The 14,209-nt window shown below is 55.3% G+C and overlaps 1 protein-coding gene and 1 long non-coding RNA gene across 2 annotated transcripts; both read left to right on the top strand.

Annotated features, from left to right (window-relative positions):
* Positions 1–4,507: 4,507 nt before the first annotated feature.
* Positions 4,508–8,545, top strand: KIAA0040 (KIAA0040 ortholog). Its single transcript, XM_015566067.1, has one exon. It carries the CDS (start codon positions 5,155–5,157, stop codon positions 5,737–5,739), a length of 585 nt encoding a protein of 194 aa, XP_015421553.1. The 5' UTR covers positions 4,508–5,154; the 3' UTR covers positions 5,740–8,545.
* Positions 8,546–9,736: 1,191 nt separating this feature from the next.
* On the top strand, positions 9,737–11,736 carry LOC107183633. Its single transcript, XR_001514418.1, has 2 exons — positions 9,737–9,930; positions 11,262–11,736. It is a non-coding gene; the product is annotated as an uncharacterized LOC107183633 (long non-coding RNA).
* Positions 11,737–14,209: the final 2,473 nt, after the last annotated feature.

Here is a 14,209-nt window from a genome sequence, read left to right as displayed (position 1 = left end):
GGCTACCTGCAGGAGCGAAGGCCCCTTCCCTCAGCGGCCGCACCCAAACAAGGTTTGCTGCTCACTCATTCCACTCTTGACTCTGGTCGGCAGGGGGCGCTGTGCTCCACAGTCATGCGGGGGCCCTTTGCCTGTCACCAGCCCATGAGCAAACGGAGCCAGAATACTAGAACCCGCTCCCTGGGCCAGAACTCCGTCACCGGGCCCGGTGATGTATGGGGGCTTGGGGAGCAGTCCAGCCTGCGCCCAGGGAGAGGAAGGTGGGCACAGCCTCCGGGCCCATTTTTAAGGACTTCTGTGGGAAGACCTGGCAGGAGGAGGTGCCAGGAGTCGGAAAACATCGGTTCTGGCCCCGAATCCACCGATCGCCATTGTGTGTCCGGCCAGTCACAGCCGCTCTGGCCCCTGTTCCTCCTCAGCAGGGCGGGGACCCAGCGACCTGACGCCTGTGCCTCTCCCAGCTCTCCACGCCCACGGGATGCAGCGTCATTTCATTCTTCTAATAATCACGGCGTTCTGGTCAGTCTACATCGATGAGCTTGTGCCTTTGTTCAAAATGGCAACCATCACGATCACAGTGATGGGGAGGGAACTACGACCGACTTCCCGCGCTTGGCGTCTGTGACACCACGTGTGCATACTCCGAGGGGGGAGGCGCCCATGGGTCATGGGCAGCAACTAATTAAGTTGGGGAGAGCACAGGCGATGTCACCACGCCCAGGGCCGGGTTTCAGTTATAAACCTGATCATCGACAAGCAGGTTACTTGCTGGGGTGCGACAATTTCTGTACAAAACGGCACTTCCATCAGTTAGAGGGCCTCCGAGCACGTCAGGAGAGCCAGGCGAGAACCATCGAGAAGACACACCCAGAGCAAAGGACCCCTGAGCACGTCAGGAAAGCCAGGCGAGAACCATCGAGAAAACACACCCCGAGCAGCAGCGTTATCCACAGACCGAGGTTCCCCTCGGCCCGGCGACGGCGCGCGTGACACCATCGTCACCACCGGGATCTTGCAAGGACTGCACCGCGGTTTGGGGAGCAGGGGCACGGTGTGGGCAGGCTGGTTAAGATGTCGTCCACCCCAAGGACAGATGGTGGGGAGACAGCACAGACTATCTGATGTGATTCCCAACTGAGAGAAAATAAATGCACCAGCCTCGACGACCTGGCCAGACCAGGGCTGGAGGACGCAAGCAGAACACAGCCAGGGACACCGCCTCACGTACCTTCTCCCCCACTCCCCGCTGCCCCATCCTCCAGAGAACACCATGTCCGGCCCTCGACCCCCCTGCTTCCCACCTTCCCTCCTCCCGGTGCAATCCCCGGACACGGACACCGGTAACCATCTCTCCATCTCGCCCCTTAGGGGAGTGTTCTTACAAACACAGTGGGTCAGTCCCCTCCTTGTTCCCTGGCGGCTCTGACAGCCCACAGCCACGTGGCTTAGAGGCCCCTTGGTGGGCCGCCTACCTGCGGGCCTGCGTCGCCACACGGCCACCCCACTCGCTGCTGCTGGGCTCAGCCACACGGTCCTTTCAGGAGAAGCCAGGGGTCCGACTGTTCGTCTGGAAAAAAGCACAATAAACGCATCGTCGCCCTGTGTTTCCGACATCTGGGGACTAAATGGAAACACGGTGACAGTCCCCACAATCATAACTGAACGGCCCAGGTTGGGTGGCACCCACTTTGGTTTGTCCAGGACAGAGGACCCGTCTCCGTGGCAGCGACACTAGGAGACACAGCAGGACGGCTGCCCAGAGCGCCGTCCAAGGCCCAAAGCTGGGCTCCTTTTGCAGAACAGTCTGCGGACGCTCTGACATTAACGCACGCCCCCAAGGACGCCTTTGATCATTCAGGGAATGCTCGTCATGCGAGGCTCATAAATGCTAATCAAACGCTGCCGATTAGCCAGCCTAGCGAGTAGCCTGGGGGCCTAGGAAAGAGTTCTGAGAGTAAAAAGTATAAAGAACGCCTTTTAGTCGCATTTCGCCCGGACTGGGTTCCCGTGTGGTAATGAATACTCTCTCTGGCTGCGTGGGGAGCCGACACAAATCAGTACCTTTAGGAATCCAGACGGGAATTACTGACTTAGCTTTAAGCTTGAAGAGAAATCTATTTATTCAAAGGCTATTTTAGGTGCCACGGGACGGATGAGTCTGAGACAAAGGTTGGGAGGGGTAGGAGGGCCTGGGACATTGGGATAAACACATAATTCAAATTCATGCTTCTAGTTTAGCCAGCGAAGCAGACTAAGTCGGAATTTGCTGATTCGATTTGACCTGTACGGCACGATCCCTCAGTGAGCGGAACGTACGAGGCTCCGTGATAGCAGACCCCATTATCTTTGTCCCTCATTACCGAATCCCCGACACCTAATGCGACATGTGGCATATATACTAGTCAGCGGTTCTCAACCTTGGCTGCACATTAGAATCACCTGGGAATCTTTTTAAAATCCTGATTTCTGGGCCTGATCCTTCGGAAATTCTGTTTCTTTGTTGTGGGGTGGGGCCACAACATTAGTAACAAAGAAACAGAATTTCGGAGGATGAGGCCCAGAGATCAGGATTTTATAAAGATTCCCAGGTGATTCTAATGTGCAGCCAAGGTTGAGAACCGCTGTATTAGGTGCTCACGAAATGTCTGTTAAACGCACAGAGAACTGTCTCAAAGCATTTCCCAGAGCTTTTCAGATCCCATCATCTTTTCCTGAAGGGCAGCTCTGATCACAACATCTACCTCCCGTTACAAAGCCCCCGAAGTAACATGCACCCTAGGAAGGCCCTGGGGACCCGGCCACAACCCCCAGACCTCCTCTCTGCCCAGGGGTGCACCAGGAGGCCCCTGCACTCCCGTCCAGGTCTAAGTCCCTGCTCGGAACCTGTGAGCATCCTTTTCACCCATGCTTCTGCATCAAGAGCCTATCCACCTAAAGGTCCTCCCCAAATGGCTCTACCTTCATGAAAACTGTCAACACGTGGAGGTTGGTGTCTAATTTGAACCACAAAAATGCAGTGCGAAGAGCACGTGGTCCCAGGAAAGCTTTCGTGTGAGATCAAAGCAAAGTACCCAGGTCTCCCCACAACAGAGCAGCGGAACCTACTGGCCCGTCCCAGGCTGAGGTCACAGCAAAGCCTCAGCCAAGGGAGGAGGCGAGGGGTGTGAGGAGCGAGGCCGTGGGTGGCCGTGGAGGGACCCAGGCAGCGTTCCCAGGCCCCCGAGGGGCTGTGGCTTCTCAGAATACTTCCCTTTGTTGCCTGTAGAGTTTGTCTGGGCAGCCTGTGCTTTCTATAAACCTTCACTTGGGAAGGGCCTGGTTTTTGTTGTAAGTCTTTCAGGCATTTGTAAAGTGTCTAACAACAGGAGCTCACTCTCTTTGCCTTTGTCCGGGACAGACCAACATAACGTTTACGTCAGCCTGGGGAGTAGCCAAGTAGCGTAAGATTCTGAGCATCCCGGGCTACTTGCCAAAAACGGGTTAATTCCGCACAAGGGAGGAGGAGGCCAGAGCAACACCAGTGAAGGGCTCGCCCTGCGGCATCAGGAGACAAACTTCCCAGAACCAGCCAGGCCAGCACCGGCCCTCACTCACTGCCGGATGTGCTCCCTGTCCTGGGCTCGAGGCCTGGGGAATGACCATGCCCACTTGGTGGGGTGGTAATGAGACTAGTAACATAAAGTGATACATGCCAACTTATAGTCTCACTGCCTCCCAGGGACCAGATGGCACAGGGCCAGGAGCCAATTTATACAACTGCGTAAGGTGTACCATGAGGGTGTGGGGCCACCGGCCAGCACACCAGGACTGAGGTCATGCAGGTTTTGAAGGACACGGAGCCCTGGGTACATGGGACACTTATAGAGCCTGGGACTGACCCAAGGACACAGACCCCGAGGACAGCCGTGGGGCACCATGGGACACATGATGGCCCAGCTGCAGTCACTGGCCCTGCTCCAGTGCATGAAACAATGAAACAATGATTCTGGGCCACGTCCCCCTCGCTTCCCCACAGTGACAAAGCGCCACCCTGTTGCTCACTTAAAAGCTGTAATTCACACGAAGGCCACTAAGAAAGTGTCAGACGAAAAGCAAGCACAGGTAACCTCCTCCTCCTCAGTTCTTTCGCTGGCTCGGCCGCCTTGGGGAGTGCTGGACCCACTGTCCAGGGGCCTGGGTGTCTGTCACAACTGTGGGTCCTCAGACATGTCACCTCCCCACTCCAGGCCCCAGATCCCTCATGTTTAAGTGAGAGGGTTGGCTGGGTCTTCAGCCTGAAAACCAGTGACTCTGATTTGAGGTCCCATCGCTTCTCGGCCTCTGGGCTACGATCAAGTGCGGTCTTTGGTCCTGGTCTTTGGTCCTCTTGCATTTCCTTGAATCATGCCTGTCCTCCACATCTCGCTTGGACACAAGGACCTGAGGATTCTGGAACTCAAGGAGCCTCGAAGACCTTACACCTGAGTGCTGATGGCTAAGATGCATGGGGAGAGGGGGAGCGGTGCCGGAGGAAGAGGGGCCAGCCCAGACAAGTAACCAGAAAGACCCAGCTGTGAGCTGAGCTCAGGGCAGGAGTAGGGAGGGGTCCAGGGACCCCATCCCTGTTCCCTAGTACCATCGCTGAGCGGCCATCAAGACCCCTTTCCACCGGAAAGAAAGGGAGCAGGCTGGGAAGGGTTGTGGGAATACTTGGCGAGGGCCAGGAAGCAGACAGAGTGATGAGGGAGAGGAAGGACCAGCAGATGGGCCCCCAAGCACGGTGGGTCCCGTCAGACACAGGAGTGGGATGCGAGGACAGGGCTGGGGGCTCGGAGCAGGGAAGGGGCAGTAAGAAGGCTGGAGTGAGGCTGGATGGGACCCAGGACCTCGTAGCCTGGGGACGTCCAAGTCCCCTCCGACAGGCAGCCAGACATCGGCATTGCCTCTTGTGCCTCAGCTCTCGTGTGTGCTGGAAATGGCGAGCTGTGCTCATGGAAGGTCAGTGTGAGCTGCGGTGGAGGAGAGATTGAGAGCAGCTCTCAGGGGCCCTCAGAACACTGACCGTGCACACGATCCCTTTGTCCCCCCATCGCTGAGCATCCCCTGCGTGCCGGGACTGATAGCCTATCGATTTTTACATCCTACGCCCAATAGCAGCGTGTACACACGGTGGGAATGAACGACTACCTAGTGACTAAATGCATGCATATGTCTTGTTTATGGAGCCTCAATAGGATTCCGGTGAACTCTGGAAATCTGCAGTTCCTCCCCATAAGCCTAAAATCGATGGTGTTATTAAAAACAGGAGGGCGTTCCACTGCACGTTTCCTGAGTGGTCTGTTTCTCTCTCTCCAGGTGCTCTCTGTGGCATGCCCAGACCCTCTGCCCGAAGGGGAATCCGTCACGAGTGAGCGAGGCTGTGTCCCCGCGAGCCCAGGACGTGGCGACGAGCTGAGCACCATGGAGAAGTTCAGCTCCTTCTTCAGTGACATCTGGGACACCATCCTGACCAAGCACCAGGAGGGCCTCTTCAACAGCGTCTGCCTGGGCGTGGTGCTGGCGCTGCCGCTACTGGTGCTCCTCGCCCTGGTCTTCGTCTGCTGCTACTGCTGCTGGAGCCGGCCGGGCAAGGGCCAGCAGCCGGAGCACGGCCCGGGGAGGAAGAAGAAGAGGAGGAAGAAGAAGGGCGAAGAAGACCTCTGGATCTCCGCCCAGCCCAAGCTCCTGCAGATGGAGAAGAGGCCATCGCTGCCGGTCTAGTGGCGCGGGCAGCAGAGGGTCCGCCTTCCAACGACACACGGGGCCTGGAGCGTCACACACGTGTCCACGGAGGAACTTCTCAGCCAAAGAGCAAACCTCAGACTGAGTGTCCCCAGGGAGGGCACCCCCAGGGAGCCCGGGGACAATGCATGGGCACTGGCTGGGCAGCTATGTGTCCAATAGCAATGCTCTCTGCTCCAGGTTCAGGTGTGCTGCCCGCCTACTTCTGGCACAGTCCATACGCCAAAGCACAGGGAACACGTATCCATAACCATCTGGGCTCACCATGCACACGACACACATGCAGCACAGTATCTGCTCTCGCAAAACCATCTCAGGAGGGCCTGGCCAGATTCGGGCGCAGATGCACAATTACACGACCGGGCAAGGTTACAAACTCCATACCTGCTCCATGTACTACTCAGGTTACAGATGTATGCTTCCTACTCTGCTCCCCACAAACCCTCCTGCTGCGAATCCTCATCCTCGGACGTCTCAGCACCTGGCATAGTGCCCTTCGCAGTTGTTGATGCAGACCCTCCAGCTCCTGTGCTCCTGACCCCTCCCCGAGGAGGGCAAGTTTAAAGTGCAATGGATCCGAATTCATCGGAAGCTATGGTCTCACAAGGTCCTCATCACCACCGGTCGGTGTTGAACGTGGTCCAAGACCCCTCGTTGAGACGCTCCACGCAGAGCCCCTCAGGAAGGCTCCTTCTCCACACAGGATGGCAGCTCTGGGTGTGCCTCCTAGAGAGCTATGGGAACCAGGTGACTGAGGCTGCTCGGCCCACTCCACCCGGTGCACCGTCCCCTGCAACGCAGAGGTGGAAGGAGACGCCCCAGCTGAGCTGGGCATCCCCCCAGAGTCAGAGGCTTTCAGTGGGGAAGGAATGAAGACATCGCCGACACAGCCTCGCAGAAGGCACACTGGAAGCGACGGGTGGCATGCCGAGGGTGGGATGCCGGAGATTCAGACTTGAAGCGAAAGCAGGATGAAGCTATATAGAGGTTTATTAATATTTATCTTGAAGCTCAGGCAAGTGCCTTGCGCACAGTGGGTACTCGTAACTGTCTGTGGACGCTGTTGGGTATGTGATGACGTTAAGGGTAAGCTGTAATACCTCGCCAGTTCCCCCAAGTGGCCTTCTAAGTGAGCCCCCATCGCTGCGAGGGTGGAGGTGGGTGTCGCATTCTGCAGAACCAGGGGGTGGGTTGGCACGTGGGCCCCGAGGTCTGTGAGGACATATCAACCAGGTCCATGGTGAGCTGAGGAGCGTGTCTCCCCACCAGGCTGAAGTTGGGAGGCCGAGGTAATCCACGTGTCTGATGAGCTGGTTGGTATTTGGACTGGACTGTGACCATGTTGCAATGGTGGGTAATTCCTGAGAGCAAGCTGTGCTGTCCAAATTCATTGGCAACCCTCAGAGGTGGTCCCAAATGGTGTGCAACTGCCATTTAATTAACAGTGTAGCTAAACTATGGTACTTATAGCAGCAGAAACGAAATGCTATGCGATTGTGCTAAGGGGAAAATGCCCCCCAGGTGTGCTCCAGGCCTGTGCAGAGCGGACGCTGGGTGGTGCCTGCCATGGGTCCCAGGTCTCCTCACAGTGACCAGGGACGCCGAGTTCAGTTACATACACTGTGGAACCAGCAATGGTCACCCCCTCCCCCTACAAGGCCCCAAGTCTCCCAGGCACTCAGGCCCTGGTTCCTAAACCCCTGTGACCAGAGAAGCTACACCCTCTGATTCCCTGTCCCTGTGCCACAGGGAGAGCCTGTCACAGAGCAGTTGACTGTCCCCAGGGCATCGCAGGACGGCTAGTCATCTCCCCACGTCTCCCGCTGCCCAGGACGCCGGCCTTCCCGTCTGTGCCTCTCAGTCCCCTGGGTGGAGGAGTTGGGCAGACGCAGGGGGCTGGTGGGGGGCTGGCGGCTGAGGCTGGTGTCAGATATGATCCCAGAGAGCAGATCACCGGGAACATGGTTGCCGTGGCAACTGGCTGCTCATTTGAATTAAGAGAGCAGTGTTTGTCACCTCCACGACAAGGCCTCCATCTCCAGGTGCAGGGCCCTGCTGTCTCCTAATCTAGTGCATCCGCTCCAGCTCCGGCCACGGAACACCCGGACGCACCTCTCAGCTGCTTCCAAAGCCTCAGACCCAGGACACGCAAGCCCTGAGCGAGGCCTCTCTTTTCCCCACCCAGCCTCCCCCATGACCCTCCCTGGGGCACCTACAACAGTGCCAGGGGCAGGAGAGGCCCTCACATGCCTGTCGAATAAAGGGGCATGAAAGGAGCCCAAGGCATCCTCTCTCTCTCTCTCTCTCTCTCTCTCTCTCTCTCTCTCTCTCATCTTCTCCATCCCCTCTTGTCCTGGCTCCATCCCTTCCTTCATCTCCATTTTCGCTCCTTTCCTTCCCAGCCTCTGTCCCAGAACTGCCTCTGGCAACAGGGGTGCCTCTGAGGGGAGCCTGCCTGGCCCCTCTTGGGGGGGTTTAAGCTAATGAAGGACAACGAGGGAGTAAGGAAGGGGCGTCCTCCCCCAGCACAGGACTGGGGAGTCCCTCGATGTGTACCCAACTCCAGCCAGCATGGCCCCTGTCAGAGCAGGTCTTCCCCTGCTGCTGCTGCTGCTCTCCAGAGATTCGCTCTCCTGTTTCTTGGGGGGAGGGAAGGCTATGGAGAAAGGGTAGTCGCCCTTTCAAGAAGAATATAGTGGTCCAAATTGTACAGTATTTGTCAGTATTTTTTTTTTCTGAAAAATTCAAACACATCAACAGAAAGACTGATTTAATAAAATACTTTAGAAAATAAAAGCCCCGCCGGCCGCCTTCCTTGCTGGAGCCAGACGGTTCCTTTCTTGACATTCGATAGGACCTCTCCCAGACGTCACTCACTCACAAATGACGGATGGACTGACGGATGCAGGGACTCCCTCTGGGTACTGTCCCCCTTGCCCCCCAGCCCCTGCCCTGCAGAGCAGCTGACTGGGGTCCAGGCGTCAGAGGCACCCGGGCAGCCCCTAGAGAGGCTCCCTACTGGGGGCTAGGCAATGTCTTCCTCAAGGAAAAAGGGGAAAACTGCACAAACCACACAATGACAGACACATGAGTCCACTCAGGTCCTGGGAAGGGGAGAAATCAAAATCCTACAGAGACACGTGTGTGTGCATATAAATATCCGTCTTTTTCCGAGTTGGCCATAGCTTTGCCTCATGAAATGCAATGGCTTAGAATTCAGCGGTTCTCAACCTGTGGGTTGCAACCCCTTTGGCGTCGAACGACCCTTTCACAGGGGTCACCTAAAACCATCCTGCATATCAGAAATTTACATGACGATTCATAATAGTAGCAACATGACAGTTACGTTTGTTCCCGGCCAGCACAGACGGATCAGCCAGCGAACGTGTTCATAAGCGGAGCAGCACAGCCACGCGCTTCCCGCTTCCTTCCTCTCGCAAAAAAACCAATTGAAAGAACGCAAGAGAAACGGTTGCCTTCCCAAGCAGAGAGGAAACGTCTTGGGGGTGCTTCATGTATGTCTTCTAAGAAGAGGTTGCCATTTTATTCCGCACTCACTTTCTGGGGCCTCGCTGGCTCTTGACTTCTATTTTAGTCTGTGCTTAAAACTCCAGCAGAGCTGCTGGTGGGCAGCTGTTCTCCGGGCAGATCTGTTGCGGGGGCAGGTGGCAGAGCACTGGATTAACATGCCCGTCTCGGAAAATCTCAGCCTTTTGCAGAGGGCCACACGCGGGAGGCCATCTTTTTTTTTTTTTTTTTAATATATTTTATTGATTTTTCACAGACAGGAAGGGAGAGAGACAGAGAGTTAGAAACATCGACGAGAGAGAAACATCAATCAGCTGCCTCCTGCATATCTCCCACTGGGGATGTGCCCGCAACCCAGGCACATGTCCTTGACCAGAATCGAACCTGGGACCCTTCAGGCCGCAGGCCAACGCTCTATCCACTGAGCCAAACTGGTTTTGGCGAGGAACTGTATTTAAAGGGCCAGAACGTTGAGAACCACTGGCTTAGATGCTCCTGATCCCTCCTTCGGTGATGCTAAGCTGGTCATCAAACCGTCTAGCGCAGGGCTGTGCACCAGGACCAGGAACGATGGACTTGTCCCATATCTACACTGTCTGCTCTGCCACGTGCGTCAGGCACATCCAGCTCTTACAATGAAAGGTAATGGCAGTAAAGGTGCGCCCAGTTACACCCGCCAGGTTCCAATCACTCAGCGGCCACCTGCGGCCAGTGGCTACCACCCTGGACATCAGGGTCCAGAAGCTCATGGGGGTCGGGGTCAACACACTGGCCATCAGCAAGGGCTGAGGAAGGAAGGCCTCTGCCTGCCCCCCACGGCAGGGGAGTGTCTGGAGTTCTGGTGGGTTCCTGCCCCCTGCCCATCCCCACAGATCCCGGCACTTCCCGAGGCCTCCCGCCCCCTTCCAGCTGCCGACACCTGAGGGGAGGCCATCAGCTCCACCTGCCCAGCCTTGGCCCTGACCTTGGGGTGGACATGGGCTTGGACAATGCCACAGCTCTCAACTCACAGGAACCCTCTGTGCTGACTTCTGTACCTTTGACCCCAGTATTATTACCAAATTCAAAGTCGCAGGATTACAAGACTGAAAGTCACTTCAACACAGCTTTTGGTCTCTGTCTTAGGTTCAAAGAGATGTTTTCAAATACCTAGGCCACGTCACTCAGCGTGGCCATGTTTGTTCCGTGAGCATTTTTGATGTTTTTTACCCTTTGCCGGGCACACCAGACCACTGTTGTATTGGCTGTTGTCAATCTACTGGGAAAAGGTCAGTGTCCTGACTAGTCAGGTATTGCATATTTTTAAAATTGTTGCAGCACACCAGTTGAAAATCACCGCTCTACGTAAATGCTAGTGGTCTCTGAATTACATTTGATTATCTAGATCAGGGGTCCTTAAACTTTTTAAACAGGGGGCCAGTTCACTGTCCCTCTGACCGTTGGAGGGCTGGACTATAGTTTAAAAAAAACTATGAACAAATTCCTATGCACACTGCACATATCTTATTTTGAAGTAAAAAACCAAAACGGGAACAAATACAATATTTGTATTTGCATGTGGCCCGTGGGCCATAGTTTGAGGACCCCTGATCTAGATACTCAGAAAACAAACAAATGCTATGGTCAGATATGCGACTATCCCGCTGCTTGAGATCCGCACACGTGGATCACATTAGTGTCTAACAGGTTCGATAATAGAAACAGGTGTCACTCTGCTGAACTCAGTCTTCCCAAGCAGATTGGACCATGAAACCACCTCTTTCAGCACACCTGGAGGAGCAAGGGTTCCAAGGAACACTGTTTGGGAAATGCTGCCCTGGCAGGCATCCCCCATGCCTTATCTGTTCCTGTCTTCCATTACTTACAGCTCAATTCCTACATTCCCCAAGGAAATCGGTTCCTAAATGCACAGATTCTTCTTCACCTTTAATAGCCTCTGTTTCTCATGCTGCTCTTTCTCTTTCTCCCATTAGTGAACCATGATAATCCCATTGCTGGTTTTTCATGGCCTGGAGACCTTAGGGCTGGCTGGAGAGACACTTCCATCGAGGAAAACCAAACATTTTGAATGAAGTTATGGAGACGGAAGAGCCGGTCTCCCCCGCCCACCTCCCGCCTGCTGTATAACACACAGAGCATCTCGGGATCCCATCTGATCCCTGCGGTGACCTATGCAGGGTGTAAGCCAGGGGTGGTGCCATTTTACAAATGAAGAAACGAGGCCCAGAGGAGGCACATAGCTCCCCAGACCTGGAACGGAGCAGAGCCTCGAACGCCTCCCCCAGGGCCCTGCCATGTGCTGGTTTGGGCTCCTTCATGTTCACCTGCAGGCGCACCTGGTGCAACAAAGGACTCGAGTCCCCAGATGTCTCCTTTAGAGGTTCCACATCAAGCCACATCTTTCTCATTAGTGCTCTCTGATTAAAGCTAATTGTCTTCACCTACCAACATGGAGAAGCATTTTCATTCCGTTCTGTTACCTTCTCTTATTTAAATCACAACACCCCAAAACCTTTGTTTTCTAGTCCTTGCCTTCTCAGTGCCCTGCGATTTGCTGTAATAACAAATAAACAGGCTTCTGTGGGCTGGCCTGGGAACCTAACTTCCCCAGGTAATACTGGAATCGAAATAGCCCATTCTCACTGCCCCTAGGAAGTACCCACAGCCAGAAGGACCTTAAGGAGTGGAGTTATTTGCATATTAGGAACTGCCGGAAACCCCTTTAGGGGGTGCCCCCCTTACCTTTCATCAAGCTGAGAGCCCCCAGCCCCTGTCTCACCACCAGCCCAGTAGACCAGGTCCGGGAGGAGTCCATGCTCACTAGGCAATCTCTCCAGGGTATTTCCCAGGTACCATTCATCCAGCAGCCACGCTGCCTCCACAACCACCAAGCACAGGCTGGACCCACAGGCGACTCTCAAGACCATGCTATCCAGGAAGGAAGAAAAGTGGGGACTCCCCAGAACTCACCTTTACAGAGGAGAGGAGGTGGTAGTGGAACGGGGCGACACTGCCACCTGCTGGCCGCGGGCCCTGGTCCCATTGACCCGCGCTCCTTCGGCTCCTCTCCAGCGCCCTGGACCGGCTTAAGGGAACGACCTGGACATTTTTCACGCAGGACTTCAGCAAACGATTACGTTTTGCCAGGAGCTTTTCATTATTTACACTTGTTTTCCCTTCTGCCACGCTGTATGTCCATTTGCGTTTCTCCCTGTCGGGGGCCTCTCTTCGCACACAACACCTGGTCCGTTTCCTTCCAGGCCTCCCCTTCAATCTTGGTCTTTCTCCCGCCCCTTCAGCAGTTTCTGGCTTTAATGATCCTCGAATCCCTGAGAGCTCTCCACGTAAAAGCAGAGCTCTTGTCGTCTGACAAACAAACTCCAGGCCTCCATTCCAGCAGATGCCACTGTCCACACCAGCTCTAAACTGCCAGGGAAGGACCCTCCCTACCTTCGCCACCGTGGCCCTCACACCCTCTCACCCTCCCTCCTGAAGAGCTCTGCGGTCTGAGCTCCCCTGTCCCACTCCTCCTGGCACAGGCCTAGTGCACAGCCTGTCTGTGAACCGCTGCCCTTTATCCGAACCCCCCTCCCCGCCTCCCAGCGCTTTAAATGCGCAGGCGCCAAGGGCCCAGCCGGACCTGGGAACTGCAGCTCCAGCTGATTCTGATGGAGAGAGGGGGCCAGAACCGCGCTTCCACGTGGCCCAGACCAGATCCCCTACCCGTCTCTCCCCTTGGCCTTGCACCAAGCACTCCTCCCCTCACACAGAGACCACTTCCTCCCTCAAACTTACCACCCTCCACCCTCCCGTCTTTGTCACCAGACTTCCCTTTCCCGGGTGCCCTGCCTCCTCCCAGGCCTCTCCTGTCTCCCAGCAAACTCAGGGGCATCCCCACAGACCCTCTCCCATCACTCCCGTGACGCTTTCCCTGCCCCCCATCCTCTCCCCGCAACCCTCTCCCCCCGGCCCCCAGCATCCAGTCCATATCCCTGTCGACTCGCTCTCCCCACCTCACTGCCCACTGTCATGGTGTGTCCCAGGCCTGTCCCTACCGAGCTGTGGGCAGGGGCTGTGTAGTGTCCTACATGAAATAGGCGATGGCTTGGAGACTTTATCAAATGAGTGCGCTGCTTCTGCCTGGGGCCTGGCTGGCAGCCTAGGAAGGCTGTGGTTTTCTTTGGTTTGTCCCCAGTGGCTATGACCTGACTCTAAGGAAAGAGAGTGACCCTCTGAAGAGGTTTACCCAGAAGCCCATTCCAGCCCCAGAGTGGGAGCTGCCAGAGCTGGTCACGTGAAGGTCAGCAGTGCCTAGAGGAGGGCTGGCACACCCCGAGGCTTACTCAGCATGCTGAACAAACGAATGAATGAATGAATGAATGATAGCATGCACTCCATCAGTGTAAGGACCTCTGTCCCCCCTGGTATGAAGCAGGCAGACACTTAAATTCTTGAGTCAAAGAACAACGTGGGGCATTTTTTAATGATCAGCCCCAGCTCTGGAACTGTCTGTCACTCAGACCACCCACCGTGAGATCTAGCAGTGACCATGGCATTGCTCAATGTGTGTGTGTGTTGTTGGGGGGAGAAAGGGTAAAATTTTAAAGGCTGATTTAAAAAAAAGTTCCAAAAGTACAGGTTAAACCCGGGAAAAGCTGAGGCAATAAAGGACACCCTTGTCCTGGAGGGAGACTACAGCTTTTAGGGGACATTTGTCCTCCTGCCCCCTCTCTCCTCCTGCTTCCAAATACCATTATTTGCCATCATGCAAGTAAGAGACCACAGCCAAGCCTGTCCCACTAAAGTGCACAGACTGTGCCTTCACTCACACTTGGGTTAAATTTAGAATTCAAGCGCACTTCTGTGGGGAAAAGAACACAAGACAAATGTTTTAAATCAGGTGGTTTATTAGTATTTTCTT

Source organism: Myotis davidii, unplaced genomic scaffold, assembly GCF_000327345.1.
Source record: "Myotis davidii unplaced genomic scaffold, ASM32734v1 scaffold580, whole genome shotgun sequence".
Classification (NCBI taxonomy): Eukaryota; Metazoa; Chordata; class Mammalia; order Chiroptera; family Vespertilionidae; genus Myotis; species Myotis davidii.
The sequence above is the reverse complement of the archived record's forward strand: the minus strand, read 5'-3'. Positions and strand labels throughout refer to the sequence as shown.

What these genes read in the sequence shown, in the direction of transcription:
- KIAA0040 (XM_015566067.1), top strand. Translation starts at nt 5,155, where the DNA reads ATGAACGACTACCTAGTGACTAAATGCATGCATATGTCTTGTTTATGG.